Here is a 21,615-nt window from a genome sequence, read left to right as displayed (position 1 = left end):
GTAATAAACGAAGAGCGATGTCACCAAACCATCATAAGTATACTTGTACTGGTGGTAAAGTACTCGTACTTTACTATCTTACTTAATTTTAATAAGAACAATACTTCATTTTCGAAAATTTTTCGCTTTCAATAAGTAGGTATTCCGTTGAATGGCGATAATTGTTCATTCACTGTCAAAACGCTGCTTCAGAAATTCGACGTAAAATTAAAATAGGAATTACGAGTATGTTCTTGAACTTTGTAAATAGATTATTTTCATTTTCAGTATGGCTCTTTTCATGTAAACCAACGTTTCCAACAATGGGTTGGATATGGGCTAAAGCGAAAAAAAACATGATTTTTTTGAAGTTTCATATCACATCTTCCTTCCAAATGTTCTGGGTGACTATCAACTCAAAATTTAGGTCTCCACTGAATTCGGTAAACATTTTTCGAACTTTTTCCCGTAACTACAAAAGAAATAAAAAATACTGAAATACCCACTAGTAAAAGAAAACGCTTGCTAAATAATATTTCGCAAGTAAAACTTGACAACTGAATATCTACCAACACCCGAGAGTTTTAAAATCTCGACTTTACGAGTATTTTCAATTTTTATGCACCATTCGAAAAAAAAAAAACCATAAAACCTCAGCATAACACTAACGAAAAAAGCTTTCTTAAAAACAAATCTATTTTACAAACTGTCCGTTGTTAACCATACTGATCTTTGGACTCCGATAAGACCAGAGGGTAAAAAATTTATGTAAAACTAAAATAGGAGTAAGGGTATTGAACCTACCAACAAATTATTTCAAGTTTTACTATGGCTTGTTTCATGTTAACCTTACATTAGTTTGAGCTTTTCTTCTTTGTGCTAAAGATCAGATACGTAAATAGTACCTCGTCTGCCTACCCACCAAACCAAAAAAAAATAAATTGAAGTCAACTTTCACTCCTGAAGTTTATGAAATAGCTACCAAAAGCTGGAAAACTTTCAATGGATAATCTTCACTTGAAAATCAATACTTATTCCTCCACAAAAACAAGTTCTACCGAAAGTTGTTTCGATTTTCACTGTTTCACGACAACTTTAGTAAGGTATATAATCTATATTCACTATACAACGCAAGTGCATGATATCAACACATCTTTACTCCAATAAATACAAGTACACTCATATCAAAAAGAAATAATAAGATCAATAACTGGGAATTAATAAAAAATTTTTTTAAAAAAATCGTCTCATTTGAAAAAGAAACAATAAAACCAATAACTGGAAATTGATAAAAATAAATTTAAAAAAAAATCATCTCATTTGAAACAGAAACAATAAAACTAATAACTGGAAATTGATAAAAATAAATTTAAAAAAATCATCTCATTTGAAAAAGAAACAATAAAACCAATAACTGGAAATTGATAAAAATAAATTTAAAAAAAAATCATCTCATTTGAAACAGAAACAATAAAACTAATAACTGGGAATTGATAAAAATAAATTTAAAAAAAATCGTCTATCTGTAACACACGGATTAAAAACTTATCGTTTCTACTTTCAAGTTACTAAATCAAAATGAACTGGAACACACACGATGCGAATTTAATCAGTAATATCAATCGTCACCGTAGCCTTCCAGCTTGTTTTGAACGGCAATGGATCTTTCCTGAAAGCTGTCAAGCATTCGCGACTGCTCGTCGGCGGCTAAACCACTCACATACCTTGATATCATGCCATCATTTCTTAAGAACTGATCGTAAAGATCCGAAAAACGATGGCGCAATATTTCAGCTTCAGCCTCACTGGGATTCTTTTCCGATTCAATTGATTCGAGCTCTTTGATCATAAATTTCTGCTTTTTAATTAGAGTGTCGAGATCGTCCTTAGGATTGAAATGCCAATTTACTACAGAACCAGCCGATGTCGATGGCATGGTTTCGTTCGATGATATAATTTCTTTAAACTTGGTTTCAATTTGACGAACGTTCTTCTCAACTTTCCGTGACATTTCAACCAGAGCGTCTTTCGAAGCGTCTCCAATTAAGACGGCGATGTTACGCTGGATACGAATAAATTCATCGTAAAACTTCTCCAAATGCTTCAACTGAACTTTCGCTTCATCTGCGTTAAGATTATCCGTGAGTTCCAGCGAATCGATCATTCGAATAAAATTTTTTTGTTTGCGTAATAAGACGGGTAAATATTTTGAGGCTTCTTCTTGACTCGGTTTTCGGGACGGTGTAGGAGGTTGTTGTGGTTTTGGTTTCTGGAATACTTTGGTCATCTCTTGTTCGAACTTATCCTTCTCGGATTTAATTTGATTCGCGGTAATGTGTAGACATTGATGGCGTGAAGCGACGTTCAATACGTTACATAAATATTCGACCCATCGCAAAGCTGAATTTGTCGACTCATGAATCCTTCGGACATCGTTTTTATCCAGATGAGAATAGGTCTCTACGCCAGCGTTATATTGATCGACTGCTCTTTGTGCCAATTGTAAAGTTGAGCTAAATTCTTTCAGCAACTGTGGTTGTTCTTCGAATTCGAATTTACGTTTCTTAATCGGTTCGCCGTAATCTTGTAAACTTTTAAGCTTATCGGAATACACCTGACGGTTGCAATCGTCGCCTCCTTCGTAGATCCACTTCTCAATCTCATCGAACAGTTGGCATAGTTTCTTGCGTTCTTCGTCCGGTACAAACGTAGCGAGCTCGTCGGGTGATGATAATTTACCTCGGAGTTCGTAAACGTATTCTTCGAGAGCGTTACGGGCGTCGATTCTGTCTCGCTCTTGACGATCCGTAGATACCATTTTACATTCTTGTTTTGTCAGGGCATTCAATTCGTTCGAAGAGTAAGCTCCAACTAATTTGATTTTGACCGGCAAATCGGCGGTTTTTACAGCTCGTTTTATACGATGATCCTTCTCGACTGATTTGGAACTCGAATGCGGTTGACTTATTTCCATCGGTTCGCCGTGATCGTCAATTTCTTGCTTTTCAGCCAAAATCGCTTTGGATACGGTGAATATACCATTAATAGTGATACAAACTCTCACTTCAACCGTCTGGTATTGACCTTTAGCGTCGGGCTTGACGTCGTTAACGATGAATTTACCGATCAACTTGTTATTGTGAGCGTAAACCGCTTGCAATTCAAAAGGTTCGCGAGTATCGAAAGTCAACATCTTAGATAACGGTATCGGGTGATTTTTACGGTATACCTTCCAAGCTTTATTAGATGGTGAATCGTAGTACAAGTACACATTAATCGGGTAATTTTGAATATCGGTGATACTAAAATCTCGAACAAAGATAGCCGGGCAAAGCATCGCGCACTGAAGAGCGCAACCACGAGCTACAGCTTCATCTTGATTCAGTGTTGTACTAGGTACTTTACCGAATACCTTCTCGATGAGCGATTTAATCGCTGGCACGCGACTCGAACCGCCTACGATCTCGATGGAATGTATTTCTTCTTTCTTCAACTTGGATTCTCGTAAACACTTCAGCATGGTCCGTTCAACACGTTCGAATAATTCGGCGCAAAGCTCCTCCATATCGGTACGTTTCAGATCACCATGTACGTCTATATCGTTGATGAAACATTCGATATTCAAAGGTATTTTCGTAGAATTAGCGGACATTTGTTTTTTTAGTTTTTCTACTTCGCCGAGTAAACGTAACATGGCTCGATGATTTTTCGTCGGCTCGATATTATACTTGGATTTGAACTGTTCGCTGAAATACTCGGCGAGAATGATATCAATATCGCGTCCTCCTAGTTGAGGATCTGCTGCCGAAGATAACATCTTCAATTCACCCAGATTGAAAGCGCAAGCGGATACTTGTAACGATGAGTGTCCACAATCGACGAATATGACATTACGAGGCGGCTCTTCAGGAGTTGGAAGGTCTTGTTTATAGATACCGTAAGATAACGCTGTAGCCGCAGTCTCGTTGAATATACGTAGTACATTTAAACCAGCTATGGTAGCTGCGTCTAGTAACGCAAGACGTTGGGCGTTATCGAAAAACGAAGGGACAGATATCACACATTGATTTACTTCGCATTTCATTGCCACTTCGGCGGACTCTTTCAGCTTGGTAAAAAACATAGCGGTTATTTGTTGAATGGAGAATGCATATTCTTCGTCCAAGTAACGAACTTTGACACCGATCGTACCATCTTTACAACGAATGATAGGGTATGGTGCGTAACGTAACTCGTGTTGAACAGTCGGGTCATCGAAATTCTTACCTAACAACCTTTTGAACCCGAAGATGGTGTTTTTAAGATTGGTTATTAACTGATTCTTGGCCGCCACACCGAGGATTCTGTTTCGATTACTGAATGCCACACATGATGGAGTAGCCCGTAGACTGAAGTCGTTACTGATGGTTTCTATTCCTCCGTCTCGAGGTACGGCTATGTACGACGATTCGTTACCGAAATCAATACCGATTACAAACATCGAAGGCGAAGCCATTTTTCAACACTAACCGATGACTATCTTGACGAATGAAATGCACGAATTAATTGTTTAGTTAGGTAATTAACGCGTTCTTCATCAACGAACAAGGAAAAATTCGCAAAAAATACCGTTTGCAGAATAACTTTACTGGAAAGACGAAAAATGAGATGATGTTGATTTTTCATCTGCTAATTGCTATCAAATTGCTGATAACCGAAATAAACGGTATTGATTGGTCGAAGTATTTTATTCTCGTCTGTGATTGGCTAAAATTGTAACCTCGCTACTACCGCCATGATATTTGGTAATTACGAGATTTTACGTTGTTTGGTACATTTTGGATATTTTATATTGGAATCTGATTTAGAGCTAGACTAGATTTTTGAAGTCGCGACTTCAAAATTCGAGACGTTTGAATTTTTTCATTTGTTTTTTTAAATTCAGCGATGTTTACCATCATTGGTTTAATCCTGAAATTGAAATTTCTCCTACCTACGTTTGTTGCGCCATTTCAACACTTGAAAAAATTTCAATCATGAATTCACTAAAAAAGCAGGAAATCATCTCAATACCAAGAAGAAAATGAAATCATGTGAGACAAGAACTTGCAAATAGTAAAAGTTCTCCGTTCTAGTGCAGCGAGCCTTAAAATGGATTGGATCCTCTTTCTTTTTTTCAATTTTTGGTTTGTTTTGAAATTTTATGAACTTGGCAAAAAAATTATGACCGAAAAATTTTAAGAAAACGTACTCGTAGGAAGAATTTCAAGCCAATGCATAACCCTTCCGCGAAAGCTCAAGGTTTGAAAAAGTTTAAAATGTTTCAATTCTTTATTGGCTTTGAAACATTTTTCTCTAAATTATTTTTCTGTTCAGGCGATCTCTTGATGTTCACTATTAGTCTTAGAGGACTCCTGAACTTGACAAAAATTAAAGTTGATCTTTCCTAATGTTTTTTTACACATCAAGTACATAGGTATATAATATTATGATATAAGTCACTAGATCAGATACTTATCTATTAAAATCAAAAAAAATAAATAAATAAATAAAATTTGAGCACTGTCAAATTTTTTAAACCTTGAATTTACGTCGAGAAAGTGAAGATTGCCTTGAAAATTTGATATTTTTCCCTAGTTACGTTGAGGTCATTTGATTTGATCACAATTATTTGTTTGGCTCTAACAAATTTTTAGTTAATAAGAGTTCAAAATTCGAGACGTTTGAAATTTTTTCATTTGTTTTTTGGATTCAGGTGATCTTTTGATGTTCACTATCACCAAGAGACTATACTTGAATCAAAAAAATATAAGCTATTCAAAGTTCAAACACTAAAAAATTCAACTTTTCAAAATTTTCAAACTTTAAACTCTCGTAGGGAAAGTTAATTATTCATCTAAAAATGGAGCTTTACGAATAAGTACGATAATTTCAATACCACCTAATAAGAAAAATACCTCACTTTCGAAATTTTTCGCTCAGCCTCAATGTCAAAACACTGCTGCAGATCTTCGACGTAAAATTAAAATAGAAAGATAATTTTTAGTAGATATGGTCTCGTTTCATGTACTTGGTTTGAGCTCGCTTTTTTTCTCATAACGATGTGATCAGTAGGTACACACAAGTATTGTACCTTGTACCTGTACCCAAGCTCCAAGCTCAAAGAGACATACCTAGTCTACTTTCACTCCGTACCTTACAATTAATGAAATATATAGATATCTACTTTTGTAACGTTATGGCACCATTTAGTTGAACGTCGTTGTGGCACCAGGTAGCAAGTGAAGAAAACTTAGTCATTTACGCGAGCATTTTTCTGGCAACGGTTTATTCATTAATGAAAACCAACTGGTGCCTCTATATGATATGAGTATAGAGTGATGATTAAGGGTATAAGCAACAGTGCCATCTAATCGAAACATTTTACAACGAATTTTTACAAAAGAATACATCGAAAACCTATGAGACCTGAACATGGTGCCACAACGTCTGTTGACTATATAATTTTACCAGTATATTAAAAGGGACTTTTAAATGTCGTTGTGGCACCATTACAAAAATTTGCCTAACGACCCCTGGCAGTGCCCTGATGACATTCCACACGATTTTAAATAAAATACGTTGTGGCACCATTTGGTGGTGCCACAACGTAAATTTTGGTGCCTGAACGTGTGTAAAGTATATAAAATGGTGCCACAAGTACATCAATTATGAGTAAGTATATTCAAATAGATACCAAACACTAGGAAATTTTCAATGTGTAATCTTTACTCTCAAGAATCAATATTATTTGTTTAACAATTAACATAATACACAGGTTCATCTACAGCGTTGTGTTCGATGGCTTTCAGCTTGTCTTCAACCGCGATGAATCGTTGGTGAAAGCTGTCAAAGATTCGAGACTGCTCATCGAGGGCTGAACCACTCACATGGGTTTCTATCATGTAATGATTTTCCACGAACCGATCGTAAAGATCCGGAAGATGAAAGCGCGTTATTTGAGCTTCAACCAGACAGAGATTCTTTTCCGACACAGTTGATTCGAGCTCCTCGATCATGGATTTCTGCCATTTAATTAGAGTATCGAGGTTGGGCGAGGTAACGTGAGGATGTCGAGAACCAGCCGATGTCGATGATATAATTTCTTCCAACTTGGTTTCAATTTGACGAACTTCTCGCAGAACTTTCAATGAAATTTCAATCTGAGCGTCAATCGAATCTTCTCCATCTAAGGCGGCGATACTACTCTGGATGCGAATAAATTCATCAAATAACTTCTCCAAATGCTTCGACTCGACTTTCGCTTCTTCTGCGTTAAGACGGTCTGCGTGTTTCCGCGAATCGATCATTTGAATGAAATATCTTTGTTTGCGTAGTAACTATAGTAAGGAGGTTAAATTGGTGGTGGTAGCGAGTTCATCTACTCGGGAAGACATGCTTAATAGATCAGTAAACTCCGTTGAAATATCTGAAATAGGACTGGAATACATCGAAAATCCAAAAAGTATACGAAATACACCATTTACCGTAACATCGAAAACGAATTTATATAAGCTCACGATGGTAATCAAAGCAAAACACGAAGCAGTGATAAGGGTTTATAATTATAGTGACCCAAGTACATTATAGGTACTATTTAGAATTACGCGAATATAGAGAGAAATAAACTCAAATTCGTTCAACTAAAATCACTGGTGAACTAAGTCAAATAACACCATTACACCAAGTACAGTAGGTACCACAAAGAAAGAATTAGGTACCTATCATATGATTTGAACAAAGTATGAACAAAGTAAGAACTGAGCGATGATAACGGAAAACAAACATATGGCTCGGATCAAGGTCAACGGTTGGCTTGGCTCATTCCTCAGTCGGAGTCGGAGCCAATTTTTGTGACGTAACGCGTAACGTCAAAAAAGTACAAGTCCCAAAAAATTGATCACCATTTCCATTTCGGATAAATTGAGAATTTTACCAAAAAAAAAAAATTGTGAACAGAAACAAAATTGTAAAGCTTTTCTGTTTGTTTTTAAAATATTTCAAGCAGAAGTTGAGAAATTCTGGAAACCGCGAAATACTTACTCGACTTTTTTTTTAATTTTAAATTTCAAATTACAAAAACTCGATTTTAGAGAAAAACGAAGGAATTTACGAAAAAAATGATGAGAAACCAAAAGAAACACGCCCGAATTGATTTCAAAAATTTATCAAATGTCAAAAATGCATTTCAGCCTCTGAAATTTCAAAGCCTCGAGGGCTTTTATTTAATAAAATTTTCGCAAGGCTTTCTGATTTAGCTTTATCTAGGTCAAAAATTAGAGTTTTTAAACTATGTTGTTATGAATTTTGATCCAGCATAGTTTATTTGAAACCAAGATGAGGTGTTGGTTCAAGTGGTTCTCTTTCAAATGGGCCTAGGTAAGTAGGTATGTATTTTGTAAGAAAAAAGTACACTGTTTTGGATTAATTTATAACGATAGAGCAGCTTGGTAACGGGTAACAACTCAAAAGACCGTTTGTACCAACGAGTTAGCTGGTGAGGGTCCTGCCTTTGGTGTTTTTTATTGGTTTGTTTGTTTTTAGAATTTGAATTCCCATTCTTCCTCTATGAGAACTTGAATATTCTGAAGTAAATTCAAAGGTCGTTTTTGAGGCAAAAAAAAAGAAAGAAAAATTCGGGGTCATGGTTCCACTTTCAGTACCCGTACCTTCATACCGAATCGGTTGGTTGAAAACAGCAAGGAAAAACGTAAACCTTCTTTAAGAAATACACTCCTCTGACTCCTCCCCTTCAATCATATGAGTACCTACACTGTTGAATATATACTTTCTAGTTTTAAATGAATTGAATCGTAAATTTAGTACCTGAACAGGTCTTCGGCGTCGGATCAGCTACCTCGAATGGATAATTGGAAAAATAAAGGCACAATTCCAGTCACTGGGAAATTATTGAAATGACTTGAGGTTGATTTCCTGCAACATTACAAAATTTCAGAAAAATTAGGCAAAGATGCTTAAATGAAATTAAAGCAGCACAAAAATTCATTTGGAACATTGGAAAAAAATACTTAAAATTGCCTAAAAAATGTTTCTATACCTAACAATTTTATCAAGATCATGAATTCGGCAAAAAAAGAAAAATCATTGAAAGCTTGAAATTTCTCCTTCGTTGGGTGCGTCATTTTTACATTGGAAAAACTTCATGCTGTAAAAGGAGTTTTTCATTTGAATTTCAGAACTTTCAATGAATACTTTTAAATGGATTTCTTTGAATAACTAAGTCTAAAATCGTCAAAATAATCAATTCAGGATTTTTAAAATCCGCAAAAAATCGAAAAATAAACTTGGGCAGCTGAGATTTCAAACATGGGAATTTCAGATCAAGCATACTTTTTTCAGAAGTCACGATCTCGTTCCGTTCCAATCGGAGACAATAGAACGAAATGAAGCTTGAAAATTGGATGTATGTAGTATTGTACATGTACAAACACTTATTGAAATGAATTTTTAGGTCTCGAACTATACCACACGCGAGTAATTTCATGCAATATTGAAAAAAATATATATCTCAATGCGCACTTTCTCAGAAAAACAGAACATTTTTTCCTCAAAACGAATCTAATTGTGAAATTTCCCGTTGTTGGCCATTAGGCTAGACCATCAAATCAGTGTTGAAAATATTTTAAAACGACATTTTTCATCTCACCAGTCGCCGAATAAGAAGCGCCGAGAGGAGCACCTAAAACAGCCACCAGCGATATTTTCATAGGTACATATTGAAGTTTACGAAAAGTATTCGGAGCAAAACATCCACCGAAAATATTTCAAAAATTTAACCTAATCAGTAAATCATTGCCAGAAGTAAGTAATAGAGATCTATACGAATATAATGAACGAAGAGCGATGTCACCAAACAATCATACATTCACTCTTGAAGTTTATGAAATATGTAGCTACCAAAAGCTGGAAAATTTTCAATAGATAATCTCTACTTGAAAATCAATACTTTTTCACAAAAGCAAGTTCTACCGAAAGTTGTTTCGAGGTATTCATTCACCATAGAACACAATATCATGATATAATATTTTATTTAATCCAATAATACATATAATACCAACATTTTAAAATGAAACAATAAAACCAATAAAAACTGGGAATTGATAAAAATAAAATTTTTAAAAAAAGTCATAAGTTGTCAAGGATTCGCGACTGCTCGAAGAAGGCTGAACCACTCACACAGCTTGTTATCATGCAATGATTTTTCAAGAACTGATCAACAAGTGAGATTATGGCGCAATAATTCAGCTTCAACCTCACTCGGATTCATTGTCGATTCAATTGACTCGAGCACCTTGATCATAGATTTCTGCTTTTTAATTGAAGTGTCGAGATCGTCTGCTTTTCGATGAACTTTCAGCGAAGTGTCTCCAAACAAAGCTGCAATACCATATTACTCGTAAAACTTTTCCTAATGCTTCGACTGAACTTTCGCTTCTTTTGCGTCAAGATTATCCGTGAGTTCCAGTGAATCGATCATTCGAATTAAATATTTTTGTTTGCGTAATGAGGCGGTTAAATGAGTGATGGTAGATTCGGAAGCGCATTTTGGGACTTCTTCTTGGCTCGGTTCTCGGGGTGGTGTAGGAGGTTGTTGTGGTTTTGGTTTCTGGAATACTTTGATTACCTCTTGTTCGAACTTTTTCTTCTCGGATTTAATTTGATCCGCGGTGAAGTGTAGATTTTGATGGCGCGAAGCGACGTTCAATTTGTTACGTATATCCTCGATCCATCGCAAAGCTGAATTTGTCGACTCTTGAACCCTTTGGACTTCGTTTTTCTCCAGATGAGAATAGCTCTTTATGCCGGCGTTATATTGATCGACTGCTTTTTGTGTCAATTGTAAAATTGAGCTGAATTCTTCCAGCAACTGTGGTTGTACTCCGAACTCGAATTTGCGCTTTTTAATCGGTTCGTCGTAATCTTGTAAACTTTTGAGCTTATCGGAATACACCTGACGTTTGCAATCGTCGCCTTCTTCGTGGATCCAGTTCTCAATCTCGTCCAACTGTTGGCATAGTTTCTTCCGTTCTTTGTCCGGTACAAACGTAGCGAGCTCGTCGGATGATGATAATTGACCTCGGAGCTCGTAAACGTATTCTTCGAGAGCGTTACGGGCGTCGATTCTGTCTCGCTCTTGACGATCCGTAGATATTTGGGGGGGTGCAGGAGGTGATTGCGGTTTTGGTTTCTGGAATACTTTGGTTACCTCTTGTTCGAATTTATTCTTTTCGGTTTTAATTTGATCCGCGGTGATGTGTAGATTTTGATGGCGTGAAGCGACGTTCAATTTGTTACGTATATCTTCGATCCATCGCAAAGCTGAATTTGTCGACTCTTGAACCCTTTGGACTTCGTTTTTCTCCAGATGAGAATAGCTCTTTATGCCGGCGTTATATTGATCGACTGCTTTTTGTGTCAATTGTAAAGTTGAGCAAAATTCTTCCAGCAACTGTGGTTGTACTTCGAACTCGAATTCACGCTTTTTAATCGGTTCGACGTAATCTTGTAAACTTTTGAGCTTATCGGAATACACCTGACGTTTGCAATCGTCCCCTTCTTCATATACCCAGGTCTCAATTTCGTCCAACTGTTCGCATAGTTTTTTCCGTTCTTTGTCCGGTACAAACGTACCGAGCTCGTCGGATGATGATAATTGACCTCGGAGCTCGTAAACGTATTCTACGAGAGCGTTACGGGCGTCGATTCTGTCTCGCTCTTGACGATCCGTAGATATCATTTTACATTCTTGTTCTTTCAGGTCATTCAATTCGTTCGAAGAGTAAGCTCCGAATAGTTCGACTTCGACCGGAAAATCGGTGGTTTTTACAGTCCGTTTTTTACAATTTTCCTTCTCGACTGATTTGGAACCCGGAAGCGGTTGACTTACATCCATCGGTTCGCCGTGATCGTTGATTTCTTGTTTTTCAGTCAGAGTCGCGTTGGGTACGGTGAATATACCATTGATAGAGATACGGACATTGACTTTAATGATCTGGTTTTGACCTTCGACGTCGGGCTTGACGTCGTTAACGAAGAATTTACCGATCAACTTGTTATTATGACCGTAAACAGCTTTCAATTCAAAAGGTTCGCGTTTGCAGAAAGTAAGATTCTTACAGAACGGTATCGGGTGATTCTTAGGGAATACTTCCAAATCTTCGTTAGTTTTTGAATCATAAATCACTCTAATCAGGTAGTTTTGAATATCGGTGATACTAAAATCACGAACTGAGGTAGTCGGGCAAAGCATAGCGCACTGAAGAGCGCAACCACGAGCTACAGCTTCATCTTGATTCAGTGTTGTACTAGGTAGTTTACCGAATACCTTCTCGATGAGCGATTTAATCGCTGGCACGCGACTCGAACCGCCAACGATCTCGATGGAATGTATTTCTTCTTTCTTCAACTTGGATTCTTGTAAGCATTTCAGCATAGTCTGTTCAACACGTTCGAATAATCCGGCGCAAAGCTCCTCCATATCGGCACGTTTCAGATCACCATGTAAGTCTATATCGTTCATGAAACATTTGATATTCAAAGGTATTTTCGTAGAATTAGCGGACATTTGTTCTTTTAGTTTTTCTACTTCGCCGAGTAAACGTAACATGGCTCGATGATTTTTCGTCGGTTCGATATAATACTTGGATTTGAACTGTTCGCAGAAACTCTTGGCGAGAATGATATCAATATCGCGTCCTCCTAGTTGTGAATCAGCGGTCGAAGCTAACATCTTCAATTTACCTCGAGTGAAAGCGCAAGCGGATACTTGTAACGATGAGTGTCCGAAATCGACGAATATGACATTACGAGGCGGCTCTTCGGGGGTTGGAAGGTCTTGTCTATAGATACCGTAAGTTAACGCCGTAGCCGCAGTTTCGTTGAATATACGTAAAACTTTTAAACCAGCGATGGTAGCTGCGTCTAGTAACGCAAGACGTTCGGCGTTATCGAAAAACGAAGGGACTGATATCACACATTGATTGACTTCGCATTTCAATGCCGCTTCAGCGGTTTTTTTCAGCTCGGTAAAAAACATAGCAGTTATTTGCTGAATGGAGAATACATATTCTTCGTCCAAGTAACAAACTTTGACACCGATGGTACCATTTTTACAACGAATGGTTGTGTATGGTGCGTAACGTAAATCGTGTTGAATAGCCGGGTCATCGAAATTCTTACCCAACAACCTCTTGAACCCGAAGATGGTGTTTTTAAGATTGGGTATTAGCTGATTTTTGGCCGCCACTCCGAGAATTCTGTTTCGATCACTGAATGCCACATATGAGGGAGTACTAGTAGCCCGTACACTGAAGGTGTTACTGAAACTGATGATTTCTATACCTCCGGCTCGAGGAACTGCTATATACGACGATTCGTTACCGAAATCAATACCGATTACAAACATTGAAGCCATTTTCAACACTAACCGGTAACCGATGACTATCTTGGCGAATGAAATACACGAATAATTGTTCAGGTAATTAACGCGTTTTTCACTAATGAACGAGAAAAAATTCGCAGCAAATACCGTTCGCAAAATTACTTCACTCGAAAAATTAGATCAAGTTAATTTAGAGTGCTAAGTAGAAAGAAAGAAGTATGATATTGTAATAACAAAAAAACGACTCGAATACGTTTCGGCAATTGTTTTATTAATTCGACTGTACAATTATCATGGCTAGCTCATATAAATATTAGGTGGTATATTTAAACTACGTGCATATCTTATTATCTTATTTTTATTTAACCTCACGTAGTCACGTATCCCTCTACATATTCCCTGTACTTTTTTAGGCTGTGTCCTCACAGCATTATGTATACTTAACCTATCTATTTTAGTAATTTTATATACATTCTTATAAATTATTGTGGGTTTCAATTGCAGTATCTAATTTTATTCGCGTATTTTTAATGTACATAACATATTTAAATCCTATGATTGTAGTAGCTAGTAGACCCAAGGTTAAGAGGATGTTCCATATAAGTAATATAATTACTAGAAAATCCCCTTTTCCCCGGTATTCTTCGATTTTTACATCCCCTAGCCTTCTCTCGATCTCTTTGTTAAATTTAATGGGCACACTCTCGTTCCACTTTTTATCTAGTATGTCATTCATTTTCGCAAATTCTATTCTCCCTTCAATAGCCACACTCGCTCCCTCTAATTTTGTCCATTGCACTGGCACTACCATCTTCTCTTCTTCCAATACCTCTTTGTTGCATGGTATCTCTTCACTTATGATCGTCCTTTCTCTCCCTTCAAGTTGTTCTCTCACCTGGTATCCGCACGGAACTTTCAATCGTAAACTGCCTTCATTCGTTCCAATAATAGTCTTATGATTTCTCGTACTCGGATTATATAACTTGATCTCCCCCTTATAGTTTGATAACACATATTCACTTGGTCCTATCTTTGCAACGACTGTCTCTTCCTTCTCAACACATTCAAACTCGCATACTTTGTTCAGTTTTCCTTTCTCAACTTTTTTAAACATGGCTTTGACACACTCCTCATTCCCACTTGTAATTTCGTATCTATTCATGTAGCAGTAGTCGTTGTTTTCACAGTTATCTTTTCGAACTTTTGTTACTTCGTTTTCATTTACCTCATGAGCTATTAAAAATTCGTCTACATTCACCTTACACACTTTATTTTCATACGTAAAAGGAATAGTTTTGAAATTATATAGGTTCCAAATTTGGTTATTATTTTTAATTGGGATTTTTATTTGGATAGCTAGGTGGTTTTCAGAGAATTGACATTGTGCTATAGGTAATGAATAATATTCGAGTATATTATGTGTTTCTATTGCAGTTATTTTATTTAGTTTGTTCAACTCTTCGTTTAATTTGATCAAATCTTTTTTTAAAGTTTTTCTATTGATAATTTCAGGAGGAATTAGGTTCTTTTTGCAGTGATTTACTGTTTCTTTGAAAAAATTAATGCTAAACTGATTTTCCATCATATTGTATAGAGACCCTAAAATGCTTATTAAATCGATTATTTCCCTATCAGTCTTGTCTTTTTCTTTCACCATAACATTTTTCAATAATTCCATAACTTCACCTGACTGTTTTGTCCTTTGCTCAGTGGTCATCATAAACTGGTTTATCTGGGTTGTTACATTGAATAGAGCTGCATGTTCTTCTATGACTTGGCTTTTGAGACGATAAAATCCTTTTGTTAAAGTTTTTTCGTTGTGGTATATGGGTTTCGTCTGCTTTTCAGTAATTATATTGCAGCACCACGCCAGCGCATCTCCTAAGAACTGTACCCCTCGCTTCCTCCGCTCATGCTGGTGTCCACTCTCGTGTCGAAATTGCTGACTGGCTAATTCAGTGTTCAAGTAGTGGTCCATTTCTTTGATAATTTCATCGTTTTTCTTCATTATTTCACACATTCCTAGGTCTGTTTCATTGCCTGTGAGATCCTCACATGTTCTTTTTTCAATATGTTTGCACTGTTACTTTTCTAGGAATTGGGTAGTCTATCTCATAGAGTATCGGAATTGATGATTCATACAGGACAGCATTTTCGAGTTTCTTGAATACTAATCCACTATGTATCTCCGTAGTGATTGCTTGGACTGCTTGTAGGATCCCAGCACACAAAATAATTTTCCCGAACATTATTTTTTTACGTTTTTCTTCGTTTGACAATTAATTTCACGACTTTATAACGATTAAATGTTCACAATTTGACTACTATATGAGTTGCTACTCACAGCACTTTGTCACTTTTCGTTTGTCAAATAATTATCACGAATTTATGGCGATTAAAATCATAAATTTATGACGATTAAATTTTCACAATTGATTACTTTTCGAGTTGCTAATCGTAGCTCTCTATCACCATTAATGGTTTATGTATTCGTTTTCCATAGATATTGTAGTACATATTTTCCTACTCTCAGTTTTTGTTATTGTTTTGATTTACGTGTCTTTTTCATAGCCATACACATTTCTACCTTCAATTTGTTTACTTTGCTATATTGTTTTGTATTTCGATCATGTACCTTTCCTATCTAATTCTCAGCTAAGGTGCGGCCGTCACCCATGGCATTGAACTTACCTATTCTAGTTGAACTGAAATTCTTCAATTCTCAATCTCGGATTTTTACCTCTCCTGTCTATTTGACCTGACTGTCTTTATCTTGACCTAAACTCCTTCATCCTCCTAATGTGTATGATCTCTTCTTTTTCTCCCCCTCTATGAGGAATTTTCACCACATAATTTACGTCACTGAGTTTTCGAATGACTTCATACGGACCTGTGTACTTTGGACTGAATTTTTTCTTGTCCCTAAATGGATTTTCAATCAATACTTTATCTCCTTTTTCAAATTCTACGAATTTATGCTTTCTATCGTAATACATTTTATTCTTTTCTTGACTTTCGTAGATTAATTTAGGTATTTCGTTCCTAATTTTTTGTAATTTTTCAATTTCCTTCATTCTTCTGTTTTCTCTTTGAATATTGTTGATTTTCAGACCATTTTTTAATGGGGTGTTGGGTTCTTGCCCAAACATCACATAATATGGACTAAGTCCATTTAGTTGACTCATAGGCGTTGTATTATACGAATAAGTTACGTATGGTACGTATCTAGCCCAATTATTTTGGTCATCGTTTACGTAGTGGCCAAGTGCTCTACATAGCGTGCCATTGAAACGTTCAACTGACCCTTGTGATTGTGGGCTATATGCTGTGCTGTGCACAAGTTCTATTCCCAACTTTTCGCATACTTCGCTTAAGTCCTTGTTTTTGAAATGTGTTCCCCGGTCTGTTGAAATTTTCTCAGGTAAACCGTATCTTGTGACAATTTCCATCAAAAATGTGATGACATTTTCAGCAGTTGCCCTTGGCACTGGTTTCGCTATTCCAAATTTTGTGCATACGTCTGTACCTACCAAAATATACTCCCTACCTTCACTTTTTGTAACTGGGCCTATAAAGTCAATCATCAAATGTCCCATCACTCTGCATTTTTCAATCTTCACATGTTGCATCAATCCGTTTTTCTTTTTCTCCTCTTTTCTCATCTGACATGATACACACGTTTTTATGTATTTTTCTAGGTTTGTATACATGTTCTTCCAGTAATACAGATTCTTGATTCGCCCATACGCTTTTTGTATTCCCTGGTGTATACCTCCTAATAGGCTGTCGTGTGCCTCTTGCATAACCTTTTCTTTCACATTCTCTGGAATTACAATCAGTTTTTTCTTTTCTTGTCGGTTAAAAATTTGGTACTTTAGACACCCATCCTCTATTTCATACCTTCGACTCCACCTATCGAACTTTTTTATTTCTTCTTTTGAGTATTCATTTTTATCTGGCTTCTTTTCTAGAGCATTTTTGATTCCTACACAAAATCTGTCATTTTTTTGCTCTTCGATAATATTTTTTACATCTGGGTTTTTCAATACATTCTTTGCTACACTCACACTGTTTACATGTTCTTCAATTTCTACTCTCGATAGGCTGTCTGGTACACTATTTTTTACACCACTAATGTGTTTGATTTCATAGTCATACTCTGATAGTTTGAGAATCATCCTTGCAAGTCTTTTTGATGGTTCTTGTATTTTTGACGTATGTGTTAGGGCATCATGATCCGTTAGTACCGTAAATTTCTTCCCATACAGATACTCTCGAAAGTGCGTAACTGACTCCGTTAACGCTGTTAATTCCAGGTCGTACGCACAATCCACTCTCTTCTTTTCAGGCATCTTTTTACTAAAATAGGCTATCGGTTTTTTCTGACCACTTTCATTCACCTGACATAACACTGCTCCAATAGCTACTTTTGAAGCATCTATCTCCAAGATAGTTTCTCTGTCCTCATGGTAAATTTCCAACACTGGTTTTGATGTGATAGCCTTTTTTAATGCTTGAAATGCCTCTTCCTGATCAGGCCCCCATTCGACTTTTTCATTCCCTTTTGGATCACCTCTCGTCAAATTTGTCAATGGTAAGGCTATTTTTGAAAAGTTCTTTACAAATTTTCGATAATATGAGCACAATTGGTTGAATCCTCTTACTTGTCTTACTGTTTTTGGCTTTGGGTAGTTTAATACCGCCTCCACATTCTTTTTTAATGGCTCAATCCCTTTACGAGAAATTTTATGACCTAGCATTTCTACTTCTTCCATAAAAAATCGACATTTTGTAGTTTTAAGTTTCATGTTCATTTTCTCTAGTCTTTGTAAAGTTTTTTCAAGGTTCGCATAAGCAGTTTCAAAATCTATACCATAACTACATATATCATCCATGTAAATGATTGTTCCTTCGTATAAAATATCAGCCATTTTGCTGTTCATTTCTTTGCAAAATGCCGCAGGAGAGTTAGCTAGTCCCTGTGGCAAACAAGTGAACTCATATAATTGGTTCTCCACTATGATAGCAGTTATGTGCCAGCTTTCAGGGTCCAATGGTATTTGAAAAAAGCCCTGAAAGCAATCCATGATGTTGAAATATTGGCATCCTCCCAGACACATGAATAAATCATCAGTCCTAGGTACAGAGTTATGATCTTTTATCAATTTTTTGTTCACTTTTTTGTAGTTGCAAATCAGTCTATATTCTCCATTACTTTTCCTTTTCACAAATGCAGGAGTTGCATAATTTGACGTACTTCGTCTCAATACACCTGCTTCTATATATTCGTTGATAATTTTCTTAATCGCCTTTCTTTCTACTGGTGCTAATCTATAGCTTTTTAACACGACTGGTTCGTCATCTTTCAACTTCAATTTGTATGGATCAGCCTTTGCTTTCCTCAACTTGAGAGGATTTGTCGTGAATATATGTTTGTAACGTTTAATTAGCTCTTCAGCTCGTTGTCTTTGTTGTGGTGTTAATTTGTCAGAAATACATATCTCATTTCCCTCATTATCATACACACTCTTGTATACACTAGGTTTCACTTTCTTATTGCTTGTTTCGCTGACTGTTGCTATTTTTTGGTTTTTTCGGATTTTCTTTGCAACGTTTGTATAATTTTTCAAGCAAATTACGTGTGTCTGGTCATTCATTTTATGCGAACTTGAAACCTTGATTCCCGAATTATTTACAAAGTACTGGTGTGGTGTTATTTTCCCTATCTGTTCATCAGTTGTATTTACTAATAGTGCAATTTTTTCATTAGGCGGAATGGTCACGTCATCCTTGCAAACTATGTGCTGATTTTTCACAATACATACATGTTCGTGATTTATTTGATTTAACCATTTCTCGTCAATATTAAATATTAATTCTCCGTTTATTGAAATGGTACGAGTTTTAAAATCAATACATGTCCCATATTTTTCCATAAAGTCCACTCCTAAGATGAGATCAGCACATAAATTGGAGATGACTTGAGCGTTGACCTCGAACTCTTTCCCTTCTATTTTAATCTGCATTTTAGTTACTCCCTCTACCTCTAACGTTTCTTCTCCTGCTCCTACTAACCCCAAATTTGATTCTTGTAGACCTGCATTTTTATTTACCAGAGATGATTTGATCAAAGTGTGATTACTCCCAGTATCAAGAATTCCTTCGATAGCTTTATTGTTTATTTTTATACGTACTGGTAGTTTTAAATTTGCAATTTTCACGAGAAAGATTTGCTCTGGTTTTTCTACACTTTTGGGGTCGGGGAGCCGAGACTCCCCCTCACCTAGTTTTTTGGTTTATACCAACACTTGTCAGTTTCATGCCCTGGTTTTTTACAATTATCACAATACCTATTATCATTTCTTTTTTCGTTAATAGGGGTTTTATTTTTGTCATTATACCAACAGTCGTTGGTGTGGTGACCATTTCTTCTACAGATCTTGCAATATTTATTATTCCTTTGGTAATTACGGTTATCTTGTCTTCCACCTGAGTAATTTCCTTTATCATTCTTATTACACCTACATTCACACACTTTCTTTTCATGAACAGCCAATCCTAGCTCTTTGATTAGTTCTTCGTCTTCCTTTGCTGCTTTCATTTTCTTAATTTCAGCCTCAAGGAGCTTCACTTTTTCTGACAAATCATCCTTTTTCTTGCTAATTATTTTACTCTCATATTCGTATCGTCGTATGTTCTCTTCCAATTTCTCTATTGACGTATTATCAAACATACCTATCTTCTCAATTATTTCTTTCTTCAGTCCTCTCAATACGATTCTACAGATTGCACTGTCCTCCATTTTCAACTCTTTACCTTCACTTGCTATCTCCGTTAAGAATTTCATGGCTTCTTCATTCTCTCCTTGTTCTCTCGAAAATAACTGGTCTTCCCTGATTAATTTTGATACTTTAAATCTGTTCTCCATTTTCGTCTTGATAGCCTCAAATTCTGTTTCTTTTTCACACTCTGTAATATAGTACTGAAAGGCATATCCTTCTAGGTATAACGGAAATCTCAATACCATTTCTGCATCTAACCATTTTCTTACTTTGCTCACAATTTCAAATTTTTTCATAAACCCATCAAATTCTCCACTTTTTCCTGAGAACTTAGCAATCTCAATTTTCGTTTCACCCATTTCGTCGTCACTTTCTTCACTTTCTTGATTTTCTCTTTTCAGTTTTTCCTCCTCTTCTTTTCGTTTCTTTTCAGCTTCTTGTTCAATTTTTTTCTGCTCTGCTATTCTTTTCTGTTCTTCAATTATTTTTCTCTCTTCCCCTTCTTTTTTTTTCTTTTCCTCTTCACTCTTTTTAAACTCCTCTTTACCTCTTTCTAACCTCCTCAATTTTATCTCGTCAAGCCCTTCCAATGCTAGTGGCTTATGTTCTACACTATACTTATTTTGTAGTTTTAGTGCTAATTCTAAATTTACTTCTAACCGCACTAACGATACCAATTTCTTCCTGAGGGTTTCTAATAAATCATCATCGGATACTTCTTCTTCTGGGAAATTTTGGTTGATTAACTGCGAGATAGTTTCTTTTGGTAGGTCGTAAATCCAGGACACTCTGACGAATTTGGTTTGAATTTCATCCATTAATCTTCGGAGAATTTTTCTGGCTTTTTATTGGTTTGGCTTTTCATTGGATAGGTTTTCTTTGGACACTCTGACGGATTTGGTTTGAATTTCACCCATTAATCTTCGGAAAATTTTTCTGGCTTCTTTTTCGGTTTCGCTTTTCATTGGATAGGTTGTCTTTGGTCAATTGCTGTTTAAATTCTCGACATGTTGCTTTGGTTTTGAACTCGTTACTGGCTGTCGCGAATGCAGGTCACAATTATACACTTTCGATTTCGTACAGTTATTATTATTTTTTTTTTTTCGCTTAATCGCGCATTTTTAACATGTTTAGGTACTATGCCAACGATAATTACGTGTAACTTTTTCTTTACTACGCGAAATTTAAACGTACATATCTACAAACGCGAATACTTGATTTTCTTTCAAGCCCGTAGCTAGGCGCCACATATGTAATAACAAAAAAACGACTCGAATACGTTTCGGCAATTGTTTTATTAATTCGACTGTACAATTATCATGGCTAGCTCATATAAATATTAGGTGGTATATTTAAACTACGTGCATATCTTATTATCTTATTTTTATTTAACCTCACGTAGTCACGTATCCCTCTACAATATGATGAACTATT

General features: G+C 36.1%; 3 protein-coding genes across 3 annotated transcripts; all 3 read right to left on the bottom strand.

The window, feature by feature from the left end:
- Positions 1-1,098: 1,098 nt before the first annotated feature.
- LOC135831845 (heat shock 70 kDa protein 4-like) lies at positions 1,099-4,654 on the bottom strand. The gene has a single exon (XM_065344658.1). The coding sequence runs from the start codon at positions 4,472-4,474 to the stop codon at positions 1,598-1,600; it is 2,877 nt and encodes a 958-aa protein (XP_065200730.1). The 5' UTR covers positions 4,475-4,654; the 3' UTR covers positions 1,099-1,597.
- Positions 4,655-10,029: 5,375 nt separating this feature from the next.
- Positions 10,030-13,618, bottom strand: LOC135831821 (heat shock 70 kDa protein 4-like). The gene has a single exon (XM_065344619.1). The coding sequence runs from the start codon at positions 13,430-13,432 to the stop codon at positions 10,427-10,429; it is 3,006 nt and encodes a 1,001-aa protein (XP_065200691.1). The 5' UTR covers positions 13,433-13,618; the 3' UTR covers positions 10,030-10,426.
- A 31-nt stretch (positions 13,619-13,649) lies between these two features.
- On the bottom strand, positions 13,650-21,615 carry LOC135831840 (trichohyalin-like). Its single transcript, XM_065344645.1, has one exon. It carries the CDS (start codon positions 20,997-20,999, stop codon positions 19,683-19,685), a length of 1,317 nt encoding a protein of 438 aa, XP_065200717.1. The 5' UTR covers positions 21,000-21,615; the 3' UTR covers positions 13,650-19,682.

The sequence above is a fragment of the Planococcus citri genome, chromosome 1 (genome assembly GCF_950023065.1).
Source record: "Planococcus citri chromosome 1, ihPlaCitr1.1, whole genome shotgun sequence".
NCBI classification, from domain to species: domain Eukaryota; kingdom Metazoa; phylum Arthropoda; class Insecta; order Hemiptera; family Pseudococcidae; genus Planococcus; species Planococcus citri.
This window is presented reverse-complemented; position numbering and strand designations above follow the sequence as displayed.

Excerpts from the sequence above, each read along its gene's own strand:
- LOC135831840 (XM_065344645.1), bottom strand. The coding sequence starts at position 20,999 with ATGGATGAAATTCAAACCAAATTCGTCAGAGTGTCCTGGATTTACGAC.
- LOC135831821 (XM_065344619.1), bottom strand. The coding sequence starts at position 13,432 with ATGGCTTCAATGTTTGTAATCGGTATTGATTTCGGTAACGAATCGTCG.
- LOC135831845 (XM_065344658.1), bottom strand. The coding sequence starts at position 4,474 with ATGGCTTCGCCTTCGATGTTTGTAATCGGTATTGATTTCGGTAACGAA.